General features: G+C 41.8%; 1 protein-coding gene across 9 annotated transcripts in view; it reads right to left on the bottom strand.

The window, feature by feature from the left end:
- The window catches only part of USP28 (ubiquitin specific peptidase 28), a 64924-nt gene that overhangs the window by 19086 nt on the left and 27706 nt on the right, over positions 1–18132 (bottom strand). For 4 of the 9 annotated variants that reach the window (XM_053900483.1, XM_053900478.1, XM_053900480.1 and 1 more), the window contains exons 4-12: positions 16362–16467; positions 15042–15201; positions 11797–11883; positions 10928–11065; positions 10008–10081; positions 9001–9077; positions 7399–7547; positions 5503–5630; positions 2682–2777 (exon numbers count right to left, since the gene is read on the bottom strand). In XM_053900483.1, the coding sequence (XP_053756458.1) occupies positions 2682–2777; positions 5503–5630; positions 7399–7547; positions 9001–9077; positions 10008–10081; positions 10928–11065; positions 11797–11883; positions 15042–15201; positions 16362–16467 (1015 nt within the window). Of the gene's footprint in view, positions 1–2681; positions 2778–5502; positions 5631–7044; positions 7343–7398; positions 7548–9000; positions 9081–10007; positions 10082–10927; positions 11066–11796; positions 11884–15041; positions 15202–16361; positions 16468–18132 lie in introns of those variants that run through there. The other 5 variants (XM_053900475.1, XM_053900477.1, XM_053900479.1 and 2 more) reach the window with 3 other exon arrangements.

Below are 18132 nucleotides of genomic sequence, written 5' to 3'. Positions count from 1 at the left end.
TGTCTTCCTCTCTCTCTGCCCCTAACCCACTCACATTCTGTCTCCGTCTCTCTCAAAAATAAATAAACTTTTTTTTTTTTTTTTTAAAAAGGGCATTTTGAAATGAAATTGCTAGTGGGAAACAAAGTGTAATGCAATTCAAAGCCAAACATATGTTAAAGGGTAGGTAGCAAAGACACTTCATCCTCACTAATGTAAAGAAGGAGAATTAGCATCTGGCTGCCACAGAGACTTGAGGCTTTCACTGAAAAGGATGTCAAATATTCAAACTCAGAGGAACCTTAGAGAACTGTACTATTCTTTAAATTTATTTTCTTGCATTTATTTCGGCTTATCTAAACTCGACTTACCTTTCAAGATCTACTTTCTCTATGAAGTCTTCCTTCCAGCCCCCATCTACCCCCTTCTGAACTTCTACAGGCCAGGACCTAAACTTCTTATCTGTACCACAGACATGGTTAACGTGTGTTCAGAAACACACAGTATTTGTCGAAAGAATTAATTTATGCGTGACTGGCCTGGACCAAAGGAAACATTTTCTTACTGGAAATGCAGCCAAGATATGATATGGCATGGGACTTGAAGTCATCATTTTACACATCATTTAAGTCATCATAAACCTCTTCCCAGGTATGCTGTATTTTAGTAGGGTACTTATACAAAACTTCAGTGAGAATTTTTCTCTAAGAAACTTATCTTCAATTTTCTGACATCATTTTCCTGTTTGACTGAATTCCTTTAGACCAACTACTTCATGTAATGCAGCGTCTCTATTAAGCTAGTAAAAGTGGAGCGAAAGTAGTTTCAGAAAAGATGTCTAGGCTTTATGCTGAGGTATCTTAGAGAAGAAAGGGTGGACCTTTTTTTGTTTTGTTTAATGATGTAAGTACTACATGCACCTGGCAAGAAAACTCAAAGACAAAAGAGTGTAAAACAAATTATGAAATTTACCCAGCCCGTCTCGGTTCTACTGCCTACTAGTATCCATTAAAAGTGTCTTGTATTGGGGCGCCTGGGTGGCTCAGTCGGTTGAGCGGCCGACTTCGGCTCAGGTCATGATCTCGCGGTCCGTGAGTTCGAGTCCCGCGTCGGGCTCTGTGCTGACAGCTCAGAGCCTGGAGCCTGTTTCGGATTCTGTGTCTCCCTCTCTCTGACCCTCCCCGTTCATGCTCTGTCTCTGTCTCAAAAATAAATAAACGTTAAAAAAAAAAAAAGTGTCTTGTATTTTTTCCCAGGAGCATGTCACACTTAGGTAAGCAATTAAAAAAAAAATTTACCCAAATAAAGTTATCTGAGATATTAAAAGTCAGTTATTTATTTTTTTTAAGATTTTTTTTTTTTCAACGTTTTTTTTTTTTTTTTTTTTTTTTTATTTTTGGGACAGAGAGAGACAGAGCATGAATGGGGGAGGGGCAGAGAGAGAGGGAGACACAGAATCGGAAACAGGCTCCAGGCTCCGAGCCATCAGCCCAGAGCCTGACGCGGGGCTCGAACTCACGGACCGCGAGATCGTGACCTGGCTGAAGTCGGACGCTTAACCGACTGCGCCACCCAGGCGCCCCTAAGATTTTTTTTTTTAAAGTAATCTCTACACCCAGTGTGGGGCTCAAACCTGTAACTGCAAGATCAAGAGTCACATGCTCCACCGACTGAGCCAGCCATGTGCCCTTTAACAGCCTTTTTATTTTAAGTAGTATCATACTACATAAAATGCTCCTATACTCTGTTTTAAAATCTAAGTAAGTCAGAATGCCCTGTTGGTTACTGGCAAATTGAGTTCTTCTGAGTTATAATACATCAGGTATATTTGGTCTTATAAAAACAAATTTTTCCAGCCTTACAAAGCATCAGTGAAACCTTAGAAGTAACATATAGTCACATGTAGAGTCTTTTAAATCACTTCCAGGACAGTATCTGAGGAATTAATCCTCAGTTTAAGTCTATATTAAGACAAGTAGAAAACTAATCACTCTCATCGTGGACAAGCTCTTCCCAAGTGAGAGAGAGGAAGCTAAAAATGGGGACCTATAGATGCAGGGTCTTGGGCTGGTATGGAGAGCTGGTATGGAAAGTGCTGGAAATGACATTCCATGGGATTTACTTCTTAAATGCTGAATCATTGGGATCTGTCTTTACTAGAAAGGAATTACACTGACTCCTCCTTAAGAAATCATGGGGTGATGCCAAAGAAATAGTCAGTGCAAAACAAATAAACAAAAAGGGAAAGATTCCTCCATAAGAGAAAGGACTTTGTATGTGTCAGAACTATTAGCGCTTTGAACCATTTAGCAATGCTCCAAGTAGAATAGCATTTTGTTTTTGTTTTTATCTTTCCCAGATACTTCCACCTTCCCAAGACAGAGGGACTGGAGTACTGTGACAGTTACCTCTCTCATGTTTGTGAAAAAGATGACAAGGGAAGTAGAAGGAGTAAAGGGCTTTAGTGCACTGCTAATAACTGACTGCCTGACTGAGTCCTGTAAGACCTTGGGACTACTATTTGCCCATAGATACTACCAGTTCATCTTAAACACTGCTTCACACTTTGAATTTTTCTTAGCTATTTTATAAAACACACAAGTTAATACTTCAATTCTGAATTAATTTTTAAATACAAGCAAATTATCTGATTTTAATCTTCTATCTTTTATATTTCTAAGCACGAAGGTATCACGACTCACCTTTCCAGTTTTTGCTGCAGAACTTTTATTTCCTCCTTCAACTTTCGAATACACTCTCTCTTACTTCGAATAAGCTCTTTGCTCTTGTACATGTACCTAAGCAAATGATAACACCACAAACACCATTTACATTTAAAAGCATTGATAGCACACAGTGTCAGCAAACTAGGGATACAAAGGAACTTCCTCAAACAGACAAAGGACATCTATGAAAACACATAACTAACATGATACTTAATGGTGAAAGACTGAAAGCTTTCCCCTTCAGAATAGAAACAATTCAAGGATATCCACTCCTGTCTCTTCCACTAAATGTTTTTATTGGAGGCATGGCCAATGCAATAAGGAAGGAAGGGAAGGAAAGAAGGTAAGAAAGGAAAGAGAGAAAGAAAGAGGGGGAGGGAGGGGAGAAAGGGAGAAAAGGAGGAAGAAAAGAAAAGAGAAAAGAAATCAAGAATAGGCATACAAAGGAAAGCAAAGGAAATAGTAAAACTGCCTTTTGTTGCAGATGACACATTGTCTACATAAAAAATATCAAAGAATTTACAAAAATGCATCAGAACTAGTGAGTGAATTTAGTAAAGTCAAAAGACATAAAGTCAATTCAAAAACAGAGAGGGAAAAAAATCTACTGCATCTCTGTATGCTTATAAAGAAAAAATGGAAAGTAGAGCTTTTTTAGAAACCACGATAACATCAGAAGCATTAACTGTTTAGGTATAAACTTAATCAGATATATGTAAGACCTGAACACTAAAATTACAAAACTCTGTTGACAGAAATTAATGATTCAAATAAAAGGAGCTATACCATGTTCATGGACTGAAGGATTCAAAATAGTTAAGATGTCAATTTCCCCAAATTGATCTACAGATTCACCATAATGCCAATCAAAATCCCAATAGTTATTGGTAATAACTGACAGGCTCGTTCTAATATTTATCTAGAAATAGGTAAAACCAACCAAAATAAGACCAAAATAGTCAAAACAATTTTGGGAAAAAAAAAAAAAAAAAAAAAAAAAGTTGGGAGATTTACATTATCTGATGACAAATTTACAAAAAGCCACAGTAATCAAGACAATGTGGCACTAGCTTAAGATTAGACAATAGACAAAATAGAGACTCCAGAAATAGACCCACAAATATATGCTTAATTAATTTTTGACAAAAGTACCAAGGTAATTCAATGGGGGAAAGGAGAGTCTTTTCAACAAATGATGCTGGAATAACTGGACATCCACATGCCTCCTTTCCCTCTCCTGCAAAAAACAAAACAAAAACCCCCACACAAAACAACAACAAAAGAACCCTTATCTCATACTATATATAAAAATAAACTCTAAATGGGTAATAGACATGGATGAACATAAGAGCTAAAATTATACAATTTCTAGGAAAAAAATGGAAGAAAATCTTTGTGATCTTGGGTTAGCAAAGATCTTTCAGTTAAAACACAAAAACACAAACTGTAAAAGAGAAACTGATATATTAGACTTCATCAAAACTAAAAACTCCTGGTCTTCTAAATACATTGGTAAGAAAATGAAAGAGACGGCACAGACAAGAAATATGTGGATCTGTATCCAGAATATATAAAGAACTCACTCCTACCACTCAGTATGAACACAACGAAGATACTTCAAAAGTGAACAAAAGATTTGAAAAGACACTTCACCAAAGAAAATATACAAGTGACCATTAATTAAGCACATGAAAAGAAATTCAACATGGTGAGCTATCAGGGAAACATATATCAAAAGAAAAATAAGATATTCCTACAAACCCACTAGAATAGCTAATATTTAAAAGATGGACAATTCTAATTATGGGTGAGGATTTGGAGCAAATGGAACTCTCATATACTGCTGGTAGGAATGCAAAATTATACAGACACTTGAGCAAACAGTTTGGGCATTTCTTACATATTTCAACATATACTTTTCATACAACCCAGCAATCTCACTCCTAGGTGTTTTACCCAGAAGCACTAAAAACCACACCGAGACTCTTAGGCAAATATTCATAGTAGCTTTATTCACAATGGCTTAAAACTGGATATATCTGAAACGTCTGTCAACTGTTAAATGGAAAAAATATTGGATTACTGCTACAGTGGAGTACTACTCAATATGGATGAGCCCCCAAAACATAATCCTGAGTGTAAAAAGATAGCCACAACAGGGAACATACTGAATACTGATGTCACAATGGGACATTCTAGAAATGGCAACGCTATAGGGCAAGAAAACAAGTTAAGTGGTTGCTAAGGCCTGGGGATGGGGAAAACGGATTAACTGCAAAGGGGCATGAGGAAACCTTTTGGGGGATGGAAATATGACAGACTGTGCTGGTGGTTACTTGACAATATTATTTTACTAAAACTCATTGGCACATCTAAGAATGTATGATTGTTTTGCATGTAAACCATACACTGATAAACCAGGCCTTAAAAAGATTAAAATCCTATAATGTAAGTCTGTCTAGGATTTTTCTTTTCCAGGAATACAAATGGTATTCAGATTAGAAAGAAATACACTGTGGCTACTTCACACACTGTTCTTCACCCGAGAATTAGCAGGCTTTCACCTGAAGCCTAGCTACTCAAACTGTGGTCCCCAGATCAAAATCATCATTAGCATCACCCCGAGAGCTTCTCAGAAATGCAAACTCTTGGGCCCTACCCTAGATCCAATGAATTCCATTAATCCATATTTTCATATTATCAAAACCTCCAGGGGATTCCTATGCACAATACACTTAGTAAACTCTCCCCTCTCCTTCTGTAATACATCAAGAAGACAGCCCATCACAGAACTCACCTGTCCATATAAATGATCTGAGGAAATTCCAGCTTATTGTGAATTTTCTCTGGCTGACCGAGGGACTGATTGAACTCAAATCTTGAGAGCTCAAAGGTCAACACTGGAGGCAGCTTTGTAAACCAACGCTATGTCAGAAGCAAAAATAAAGAAGTTAATTTGAGGAAATAGCAAAAGCCAGATTTAAACTTTCTTCTTCTGGTATAGAATTTATATTCAAATCAAATTCACCCTGGAGTTTTGTTTTTTTTTTTAATCCCCAATACTAAAATGACCACTTAGAATCATGCCCTCTTAGAGAATATGGCTAAACATTCCTCAAGTTTCCATATTTACAAGCCAGCCAGTCAACATTTTACTCAACTATCATCCTCAGAAATAACCACCCTTAAATGCATGAACTGCACCAAGAATCTACACAACTGATTCCATCAGTATTCAAAAGAGGATCAAAACCTGAAGAAAATGGCTAGCCTAACCAAAGAATTAGAAATTATGACCTAAGCAACATAAAACTAAGGAGACAATTATCTCCATGAAATCAGCTCAAAACACTAATATGAGTGTTTACAAGCTATTCAACATAATTTGAATCCCCTTTATTTCTAAAAAAGAAACTTGAAATGGCCTCGTGATTATGAGGGCTCAAGTTTCTGGAAAAAACCTCTGAATTCTAAGAATTCACGGATGTCTTATAAGGGACCCGGTCAAACTACCTAGATGTTACCTTGAGTTTCAAGGAAAGAAAGCACAGACTTATAAAAAAGATCTCAACTGTTCCTGATCCCAGATGAGGAAACACTAACCCAGGAAAGGCATTCCTGCTCAATTCACCTGTCTGCCAGAGGTCTGCAAGAACAGCTTTACAATGCTCCCTTTACCAAAGGTGCACATGGCTAAGCTCCCTCCACGCACCCTTGTTGGCATGAGGTGAATCCAGACAGCCTGACTACCTCAGGGTCAATCTAAGTAAGGATAAGAGTTTTCTATTTTCTTTTATACCGAGTTCCCATTCTGGAATAAAGGTCTCCAGAGATCTAAGGAGCTGGTAAACACCCCTTCCCTTCTGTAAGAGCACGCATCAGCCGAGCATGCGTGGGACAAATGCTGTGCCTCCCGACCCTGAGTTAGGACTTTCCTTGGAAAGCCGGGAGCCGGCAGCTCTGGCCTAGGTCCCACACTGCCCTATGGCTGCCTAGCGCACTTTGACAAGGCTCATGTCAGGCTCCCGATGTGGATTCAAAAATAGTCAGCAACTGAGTTGGACTCACATAAGCCCACAGCTTTGTTTCAACACACGTGATGAAAGGAGAATGATCCAAGCTGTGTGGTACTGACAGTGATGCTCCAAATTCACTAATTCTTAACCCAACTGGAATCCTGAGGTATTGCTTACCAGTGCTCTCCCTCTAACTCCCCCCCCTTCTTTCCAACCCACAAAAATAAACGAATATTAAACTTGAAAAATGTTAAAAGCAAAGGCAGAATTTACTATGAAGAACAGTAAATATTATAAGAGGGAAAATATTCTAAATGGCATACCATAGGAGTTAATCACTGTACTTTTACCCTCCGAAAATATGGAGGCAGTGGGTTCTCCCTACTCAGGTACAGGTAGGCTTCAACAGAAAAAGAGAAACTTGATCATACTTAAAACATCAGAAGCAGCATACAACCTTTATATGATTAACTCAAATTCACACTTTTGGTAAAGAATTCATTTATCAAACACTAAGACTCACTAATGCATAGCAACTCGTAAGAAACTTCAGACTAGTTCACCATGTGTTAAATGTAAAGTTAGCTACTATCTGATGGGAAGACAGTTTGCCAAAAAGCTCAGTCCCACTTAACTGGCTCTGTCACTGGCACAGCAAATAAAAATGTCCAACTTACCTCTTGTCCATACTTCACCGAATGATCGGAAGGAAGCAGGTCAATGTCCCCCTCCACCATGGCCCCTTCCAAACATTCGTCTAAGTTGCGATAACCATTTACCTGAAGGGGATACTGGCCGAAGGTCTCATTGTTACAAAAGGGCTTTCCTAGGCAAAGAAACAGATTGCTCTTTTAAAGACATCACTGGTATTATCTGAAGCCTGTTTTTCTGGCACCATAGAGACAGGTTATCTTCTTATTTCAGCAACTTGCTGAGAACCGGTTAGAAGTGCACGTAAGCCTGTGCGGCCACCGCCAACGACCAGCAGATCCCGGTACTGGCCACAAACGACTGCCAGGAACTTTCTTTCACAAAAAGAAAGACCACCAGACATTACGTGCCTCCTGATCAAGGACTATCCCATCTCTTGTGAATTCGTCTTGCCAAAAAAAGCCTTACCTGAATCTGGTCAAACTCTAGATCCAACTACCCATTTGTAAAAAGAGGAGTAGAGAGGAGTGTGTTAAACTGTATCATGGGTATGCAAGGGGAGAAATTTCAGACTGTGGGGAATCCCAAAAACAACCTGGTTTCTTAAATTTTTTAAGTTTATTTATCTTGAGAGCGAGCGAGAGGGCACACAAGGAGGGGAGGGGAAGAGAGAAGGAGAGACAGACTCTCAAGCAGGCTCCACGATGTCAGCGCAGAGCCCTATGTGGGGCTCAAACCCACGAACCGTGAGATCATGACCTGAGACAAAATCAAGAGTCAGAGGCTTAACCGACTGTGCCACCCAGGTACCCGAAAACAACCTGGTTGCTTAAAATATACATTTCAAGGAGAAAAAAAAGACGGGGGGGAGAGTGTACGGATTTTGTGACGAGACTTAAAAGATGTATCAACCAAATATAAATGATCCACATTTCGATCCTGATTAAAACAAACTGTAAAAATAAACACTCATTCCCTCCCCCCAAATATATAGAATTATAAAACAACTTGGAAATCTCAACACTGACTAAATATTTGATATTAAGAAATGCTACTTTTTTGGAGTGAATAGTGGTTTTGGATTGTTTTGAAGAGAATATCAGAGGGGTAAGAGAAAAAAACGACTTAGGGAAAGTCTGGCCATGGGCTAATGGTTGCCGAGTTCATGTGGGTTTTTAGACTGCTCTATCTGCGTGTGCTAAAAATTCTCCATAGTTAAAAAAGAATTAAAATTACACACCCAACATGCAGCTTAGATAAGCCTCCATAGCAGAGAAACATTTTTTGGCAGTCTAACTCAATAAAGCCTTTTGAGATTAAACATTACATTGAAAAAAACAACACAGAGAAAATTGAGTTGCATCACTGTGACGGACATTAACACTGGACGTAGGCTGTGCAAACATTATACAATTTAATCTAACAATTCTGAGACAGACACTATGTATGCCCATTTTACAGATGAAGAGGCTGAGGGTCCAGGCACTCACACCGTTTGTCTAGGATTACACACACACTAAGAAGGTAGAACCAATATTCAGACCTGGGACTGCCTGACTCGAAAGCCTTTTCGAGTAATACAGATACGGTCACAGGTCTAGAATCAACATTGAGAGGAAAGAATTTACCTTCACGAACCCCTTCAGTGAGGAAAGTCCCGTAGAATAGCTGCACCATTGGGTTTTCAGATTTGTTCCTGGGATTGCTGCTTTTAAAAAAAGGAAACAGTTCTCTATCATTTGGATCAGATAAGCACTGCACTAAGCCTAATCATCATTCAAAAGCGAAAATAGTACATTTTCATCGACCTCCAAAGAGCCAGATATGGTCTAAAATAAGGAACGGGTTAAATCAGTTTAAACAGTCATGGAACAAATATATGGGCCTGATCCCTGGCTGTGAGGAGCTGAAAGTCTAACAGGAGCGTCCCACATGCAGAAAAATACACGTGTCTTTATACAGTTATTATATATAAGAAGTGACAGAGATGTATACGAGTTACAGAACAGGACAGAAGTAAGAATCAACCCTCTTGAGCAGTTTTGCAAATAAACACGAAGTTTTCCCAGGGGCACAACAGAAATGAAGGAAAACAGTTTATTTCTACAAGCCCATCTTAAATGGTTACTATGTAAGCTTCCATGTACAAAGCTGTCCTAGGATGTACAGGTCTTTTACTCAGCATTAAAACAGTTTAGAAAATGTCTCAGCATCTGTATTCGAAAAGGGATCCTTGTAGTCTTTGCCCGGAATTTCACTTCTGAAATTCGTTTCAGTGACTGAAATGATTAAATTCAATGTATCCATGTGCTACCACCACGCTCACATGTAGGATTGATCTGACTTTTAAATACATTTTGTAACATGGGCTGTGACTTCAACAAAGTGAAGAGTTCTGGCCCTTCGGTAAAAAGCTGCGGGTCAAGATGCTGATCTACATCCTCAGAGACGAAAACCAAAGGCAAGGAGGATACAAAATGACAAGTATCTGAATGGTGACCCTGTGAAGTTTGGCAAAGCCCAGTAATTTCCACTCGAGAAGCAAAACCCTGTCCATTCCCCGCTTCCCCATATTGCAGTTCTCCCTGGACCACTGTGAGTAGGAAGGCCGTACAAACGAATCCTCAACACTCACTTAACGTTAACAGCTAGCTGGAATGCGTCCTCCAGCCAATCCAGGAGCTTGTGTGTGAATTCACTCACATCTTGCTATAAGAGAGGCACAAATTGCAGAAGAGTTAGACCCAACACTACAGGAAATGAAAATCTGCCCTTATCCCACCAACGAGTAAGACACCACCGCTGTGAAAGGACTTCTTTACCAAGCAAGGACAGATATCATGAAGCTAGGAGCACTGGAAGGCAGCTCCTGCAGACAGACAGAAGGCAGCTTCTGACTAACTTATGGCCAGAGAGGAAACTGGAAGTTCACCACTTCTGGCCACATCTATTTGTAACCAACCAGCAAACAAATTCTTCCAGGTAGGCCTTAAAAAAAAAAAAAAAAAAAAAAGTCCACAGAACGGACTACAATGCTCTAGAATAATATGAGATCTGAACGGAGAAAGGAAAGTTTTATGAAATGTTTTGAGAATTTTGTAGGACTGTAAGACCTTTAGATAAACAGAGGGAAAAATCAATTTTATACAGAAGGCGCTGCTCTAATAGTGACAGCTCTGTTTTTTAACACAAGGCAGGGAAAGGGAAGTCCTAATGTCTCGAAGAGAAAGATGGCTCAGAAAAGCTGCTGAACTTAGGTTTAGATGATATGAAAAACAGGATTTCTATCGGGGCCATCCCAAGGCAAATGTGCAGACAAAGGGCTTTACTTTTGTCAGTGACCCTTTGCTATGATTCGCTGAGATATTTTCCAATCTCCTCCTCTCTCCTCCAACAGCCCCTGTGTACTTGGACCCGGGGCACTTCTGGTCCTTAGTCATGTTCAGGGCTGACTACATGGCTGAACTGGGGCAACATCAGAGTAGTATCCACAAGGCAGGACTTCAAACATCACAGGGTTTGAGGGAAAACACGAGAATCACAGGCTTCTCGCACCTGCTGTTCCTCAGGTGATCGGAATGCTCCCTTTAAGAGATCCAGGGCTGCGGAAGGGTCTACAAATTTGCGATTTGATCCCATCATCAGAGCAAACAAGTACTGAAGCTCTTGCATAAACACGATATTTCTCTTTTCCTGTAGAGGAGACAGCAACGTGTGCTCTTACAACCCTTCACTTGGAAAATTATGACATATGAAAGAGAAGCGTTGTCACTGATCCCTCCCTAATTCATATTTACCTAGATCTAGAGCAGTGGGGACTCAAACTATGTGACCCATACTCTATAAGGTCCGTGTGGGGATTGCCTTACACTGAAGACTATCTATGTGGAAGCCTGAAAGGGAATACTGTCAGAAAGGCAAAAATGTTTACTTTCCTAAGCTGCTGCCCTCCCTCCTGTTAGGAAAATGCATCCCCGAGGTGAAACCCTGGGAAGGGTTAGATCACCGGCAGAAGGCCACGTCGTTTGGCGAGAACCCACCACAGGCTCTTCTAGAAGGATCCAGGCCTCTGGCACCAGGTCACCCATTCTGCATCACTCGGCCCCAGCTGCCAATGAGCAGTGAGGGACCGCTCACACAGAACGAGTGTTTCTGAACCTTCCGCTCAGAAGCAGAAAAGTCAAGGCTACCGGGATGACCGACCGCTTTCTTGGATCCGCTTTTCTAATTTTATTTTTGCTTAACTTTACGTTTTTGCAGACCCTTGTTTCGTGTCACAAGGAAGGCAAAAGGCCATTTGGAAATGAAAACAAATACTAGCACAAGCCGAAAAACATCACAGCTGTCAGCTTTAGCCAAAATTTCAAAGGCCTTTGGGACGCAAGGGACCAAGCAAGGGTGAGGATTTCTCCACACCAACTCACCGTGTGACTTGGACAGTTTTCAAGTACATTCTGTGGCAGGCTATAGCTGAGAACGAGTCTTCGAAATTCAGGCAGTTGGAAGAGAGACTGAAATAAAGAAAGAGACTCCTAGCCTTTCTTTCAAAATAACTGCAGCAAAAAGATACTTCTTTTACCTCAGAAGCGCGTATGACTGTCACCTGCTATTTCTACTTCTATGCTTGAGGAAATGATGATGGCTCCGTGTAAAAATCTAGCTGACCAAATGAATCCTTTTAGGGGAAAACCAGAAACAACATGATGGCTAACGACAGAGATAGATTAAATAAGCTATAGCACATGTGCACAATACGCTATTATGTAGTCATTAATATTGTAGAGAAAATGTTTCTGGAACGTGGACTAAGACACGGCAGTGTCTCTGAATGCCTAAGAGCTACAAGATTAACACGGAGAAATCTCAGAGCTATGTTCTGTGGAGGTCGAAGTTCCAGGAAAACAGAGTATGAAATGGTTGATAATAAGGTTAAATATATATAAGACAATATGGCACATTGTTTACGGACCAGGCAGTCCAGGGACTTCTCGGTTTTACTCATTCTTTTACCTCAAGGGCCTAGAAGAGGGCTACATATACAGTGGGTGTTCAACTAACATCTGCTGAGGGAACACAAGCACACCCATTCAGCCCGGGACCCCTTGGCTTTGTGAGCATCTTATGTCTAGGGACACATTCCTCCATTCCATCTCTACGACCACGTCTGAGGTCACACGCAGGATGTATCAATTCCGGAGAAGCGGCCAATTCTCAGATCACAAATTCGGAAAAACCCGCTCTTGAACCGCAACCTGTCTTCCAGCGTTACTGATCCAATTACCCAGAGGACATCTGTTCTTTGACTTTGTCAAAGACCCAAGCCAACGGACTCCCTTCTGTTCTGCCTGACCACCTGACCACTTCTGTCCCTTCCTGTCTCCAGCTCTGATTCCATGGTCTTTAACCATCCCGCATTAAATCCCCAAACTGCCCTTGGCATCAAACCCAGCAAAGCCCCCAACCTAAATAATGTTCAGTTTCCACCCAAGAGTCTCAGAGCGCTGCTAAGAGAAAGTCCCGATAAAACAGGCCATCCTGACGTCAGTACGCATGTAAGGTCAACACCCTCAAGCAGACCTTCACATTCGCAGAAATCCTACTACTATGTTCTGATGCCGACTGGCCTCCACTGTCCACGGCAACCGCCCCTTTAACCCGCTCAAGCAGACCTTCACATTCGCAGAAATCCTACTACTATGTTCTGATGCCGACTGGCCTCCACTGTCCACGGCAACCGCCCCTTTAACCCGCCGCCATCCCTTCTCCAGGGACTCAGAAGAGGGCTGCTTACCTCACAGAGACGATGATCTGAAGCCACTTCAGCTGTAATCTGCAATGTGCCTTTCTTCCTTCTCCTCTCCCTTATTACTCCCCTGCCCTTTTCCTACTCAGGGCTGATCCCTCCCTCCAGGCTCTAGATCCTGTCTTCTCGGGCTTTCTCAGAAACCTTACTTTGTGATCCTCTCTGTGCCTTTTTTTTTTTTTAATTTTTTTTTTTTTTTTTAATGTTTATTCATTTTCTGAGAGAGAAAGGGACAGCGTGGGCAGGGGAGCGGGAGAGGGAGGGAGAGAGGGAGGATCCAGAGTGGGCTCCGTGCTGACAGTGGAGAGCCCCCTCTACGCCTTTCAATATGCCCACAGGCGAGAAGGCTGAGGAGGGTGGGAGGGCAGGCAGGGTCCTCAGCCTCTCCCCCCTCCTCTCTGAAAGGACTGACTGAGGTCCCGAAGTCCACATTCCTTCCTACATGCTACCCTCAACACAGATGCCTGCCATCTTCGTGAAATGGAAGCAGATCAGCTCACTTCACTGCTCTAAACCTTCCAATACTTTTGCACTTTCCTAAGTCCTCATCGTGATGCTGAGCACCCCCCGCCTCACCTCCACTACCCTTCTGATATCATCACTGCCTGTTCCCTGCCCATGAGCACTCAGTTCTGCCTTCTTTCTATTTCTCAACACATTAAACAAACTCCTAAACCTGGGTCTTTTCACTTGCTGTTCCCTCTGCCTACCGTGCCCTTTATGTAAGTATAGGGAGCATCCCCTCACCTCCTTCAGGTCTCTGCTCAAATGCCCTCCTTTCCAGAGAGGCCTCCTTCCCTGCCCAGCTCCTCTTACCCTCACTCATCTTTATGGCACTTCTCACCACTTGATATGTATAATTTACTGCCCATCCTGCTTTTTTCAAAGTAAACTCTCTGTTAACGACTTTCCTTTATTCACTGCTGTTTCCCCAGTGCTAACACAGGGCCAGGCACAGAGTAAGCTGCAAGAATCTGGATCCTACGTGTGGAAAGAGAGGCCTCCGTATTTGGCTGAGCCGCTGGGGAGAGGTCAAGTATCACAAAGGGGAAGACTGGAGGGGCAGGATCAGGTGCCACACTGTGGCCCTATTAAGATGCCTGGGAGGTACTTCCAGAGAGGCAACACTCTCGAGGGGAGAATTCATCAACTCCGTGGGCTCTATCACCGTGTGTATAAGCCACTGACTCCTACAGTGGCATGTGTAGCCCACATCTTTTTCCTGAACAGCAGATTCAAGTCAGTACCGGTTTATATGCATCTCCGTGTCGCACCTTAAACTCGGCATGTGTAGAACCGAACTGAGATCCCCCTCTTCACACACACCCGAATATTCCTCTTCCGGCATCTAACCATCCTATCATCCACCTAGTTTCTCAAGCTAGAAACCCTGGAGTCTTCTTAGCGGTCTCCTGCATATCCCCTCTATCCAACCTCTCCCCCAGCACCTGTAGATCTGATCTCCTGCATAACTCTAGAAAGCCTTTCTCTCCTTCCACGGCTTATACTGCTTCCTTTTTCCAGGCCGCCATCTTTTCCTGCCTGAGTATCTGTGTCCCAACTGCTGTCTCCTTATTAACTCTGCTGTAATACGTTTTTCAGTCAAAATGCTGATCCAAACCACCTATTCGACATATTTACAAACGAATTTGCAACCACAGGATATTTTGTTTTTAACATTGTCTAATTTAGACACCAGAGCATCTAGACCCAAACACAGGAGAGCAAAACACAATAATGCCATGCGGGAAAACACCAGTCTTATACCTCTGCTTCCATTTCTCTAAGCTGGGTTTCTCACATTTCAACTTGATAAATGACAAAGTTGTTTCCAGAAGACACAGTTGTTTCTTAAACACATCATACCTGAATAACAGCACTAAACCAACATGTATTGCCAACATTCTTCAGTCCAACTGGCCAACCATCAACTCTCCTCCAGTCGTTGGGATTGGGATTTTCTCCCCAGACTTCACAGCGTTTTCTCTTTGAGCGTTTAGTTTCTGCAGAGGCTGCCTCGCGCATCCTACAGTGTGCCAACATACCACACAACAAAAAAGGAAAAAGTTAAAGAACAATGTATTATATGGAGAATCATGGTCATCTTTCATAGATAATTCGAAATGCCAGATATACTATTTCCTGGGTAATCACTGGGCTATATAGTAGCTATAACATTGTAATCTAAATGAAAAGTAAGGTTTAGACATGGATGCTAATCCTTCCGTAACAGAGATTATTACCAACAAGGTCCATGATGGAACCGAGCTGACACTCAAGACTATTTATGGCTGCCGTATCAAAAGATTCAGATTTCAGCAACAGTGACCTATCTCAGACCTTGCCATTGAGAGGCAAGAGAGACACTCTGCTAGAGATAAGAGCCTTCAAATTGCCTAGCACACAAAACCTGGCCCTATGTTTTCCTGAAACAACTCAGCAGTGTGAGGGAATAAACATGTCCAGAAACTGACAGGCCTCCACTGGAACTAGATGTTTATGAACAATACCAGTCAATCATCAAATTAGTACTAATTCAAAAAAGATATGCGTGGTCACTTCTGAGACGGGGTAGTTGAGCATTAACTCATTTTCAAAGAGCCAACAACATAACCCTCAATGTGTACGAAGCCTCCAAGTTTATGAAGGGGATACATACTGTCAGATGCTTGTACTAGGATGGGTTTTCTCTCCCTCTCAAGTGCAAACTACGAAGGCCTGCAGGCCTCTACTCAAAGACCACATCTACTCTAAGACCTTTCTTTGCCATATTTGGCTTTGTCAAAAAGTAAACCAAAAAGTAAGCTAATGGGAATTTAAATTTTCTCCTAAAAAAATTTCATTTGGATACAATTAAAAGAGCTTGGCAGGGGCGCCTGGGTGGCTCAGTTGGTTAAGCAGCCGAATTCGGCTCAGGTCATGATCTCGCGGTCCGTGAGTTCGAGCCCCGCATCGGGCTCTGTGCTGACAGCTCAGAGCCTGGAGCCTGTTTCAGATTCTGTGTCTCCCTCTCGCTGACCCTCTCCTGTTCATGCTCTGTCTCTCTCTGTCTCAAAAATAAATAAAACGTTAAAAAAAAAATTAAAAGAGCTTGGCAGAACTGTCCCTCAGTGGCATCCACAGCTATTACTGCCTCTGACCTACATACTATTGTGAGGAGTAAAGATGATAAATTGCATAAATAACCTGTTCAGATCTCTTCCATCAGCTTGAATGTTGGGGGACTCCAACAGACTCAAAGCAATGGCAGCCTGTAGGTCATCTTTGTTATCATGAGTAAGGTCTATCACTTCTGGAAGATAAACAGAAATTTCATTAGTCTATATGTAGGAAACAACAGCCTTCTGGCTGTACAGTAGGAAAAAAGGCAAAAGCATTCACAAAACTAGATATGCTCCCTAGTTCTCACGACACTGGCTCATCTGTGGAACAACTTTATTACTCCAGGCCAGAGGCAAATGAGTAACTCACAGCTACACGGTAACCTTAAGATTAGCCAAAAGGGCAGGAATGATAAGCTGCTGAGAGGTAATGAATCAAATACCCACTTCTGCAGTCTTATTCCACAGAGTAAAATATACATCCCATATCTGGAGGTTAAATAGTTTATCTGTCATCATAAAACATCAGCTAAATATCAAACACATTCAAGGAGCAGATATTTTCAATCTCACACAAACTCTTCTGGGGAAGAGAAAACATACTCCCCAGGGGCGCCTTGGTGGCTCAGCTGGTTAAGTGTCTGACTCTTGATTTTTGGCTCAGGTCATGATCTTGCAATCCACGGGGTCGGGCTCTGTGCTGACAGCATGAAGCCTACTTGGGATTCTCTCACTCCCTCCCTCTCTCTGCCCCTCCCCCTCCGCTGCCTCCTTTCTATCTGTCTCAAAATAAATAAACTAAAAAAAAAAGAAGAAGAAGAAGACATACTCCCCAACTCATTTTATGAGGTCAGCGTAACATCTAGGTATATCCCAAACCAGTCAAGAATAGTGAGAAAGGAAAAGCAACAAACATAAACACAGATGTAAAAAAAGAAAGAAGATATTAGCAAATAAAATCCAGTAATCTACTCCCCAAAATCAAATAGTAACACCACGCTGAGTTCATTGCAGAATGAAATACTGAGTTAACATTAGAAAATTACCATCAAAATACACTTAAAGGAATAATCATCTTAATAGATACGGAAAAAGTACTTAATAACATTCAACTCTATTCAAGAATAAAAACCCCAAGCCAACTAGAACAAAAGAGAATATTCTTAGGCTGAGAAAGAGTACCCATGAAAAGCCCACAGCAAACTTTATACTTAATTGTGAAATGTAAAACACTTTTATTTTGTTTTATTTTATTAGTATTTTTTAAAATGTTTTATTTATTTTTGAGCAGGGTGGAGGGGGCAGAGAGAGAGGGAGACACAGAATCGGAAGTAGGCTCCAGGCTCTGAGCTGTCAGCACAGAGCCCAACGCAGGGCTCGAACCCACAAACTGCACGAGATCATAACCTGAGCCAAAGTTGGACGTCCAACCAACTGAGCCACCCAGGCACCCCTTGGCGCAACAGTTCTTAACTGGGGGTGAATCTGCACCCTTCCCCTCCTAGGGACACCTGCCTACACCTGGAGATGTGTCTTCAGCTGCCAGTACCTGGGGGAGGGGGTGCTACTGGCATCCAGCAGGTAGAGGCCAGGGATACTGCTCTGCTCAACATGCAACAATACACAGGATGGCCCTGTTCAACAAAGAATTATCTGGTCCCAAACGTCAGTAGCCCAAACATCAGAAACACTATTCTCTGGGAAAGCAACAGAGAGTAAACAAACTAAAAAAGTCAACTAAAAGGTAGACTGGAAGGCGGGAAGGGCTATGGATGAAAAGTTGAGCCAGGCCAGGATGCCAGGACGACGATGGAGGAGGTGAGAAGCGGTCGGATTTACTGAAGATCCTTTGGGAG

Source organism: Panthera pardus, unplaced genomic scaffold, assembly GCF_024362965.1.
Source record: "Panthera pardus isolate Hobbes unplaced genomic scaffold, ASM2436296v1 HiC_scaffold_12, whole genome shotgun sequence".
NCBI lineage: Eukaryota > Metazoa > Chordata > Mammalia > Carnivora > Felidae > Panthera > Panthera pardus.
The sequence above is the reverse complement of the archived record's forward strand: the minus strand, read 5'-3'. Positions and strand labels throughout refer to the sequence as shown.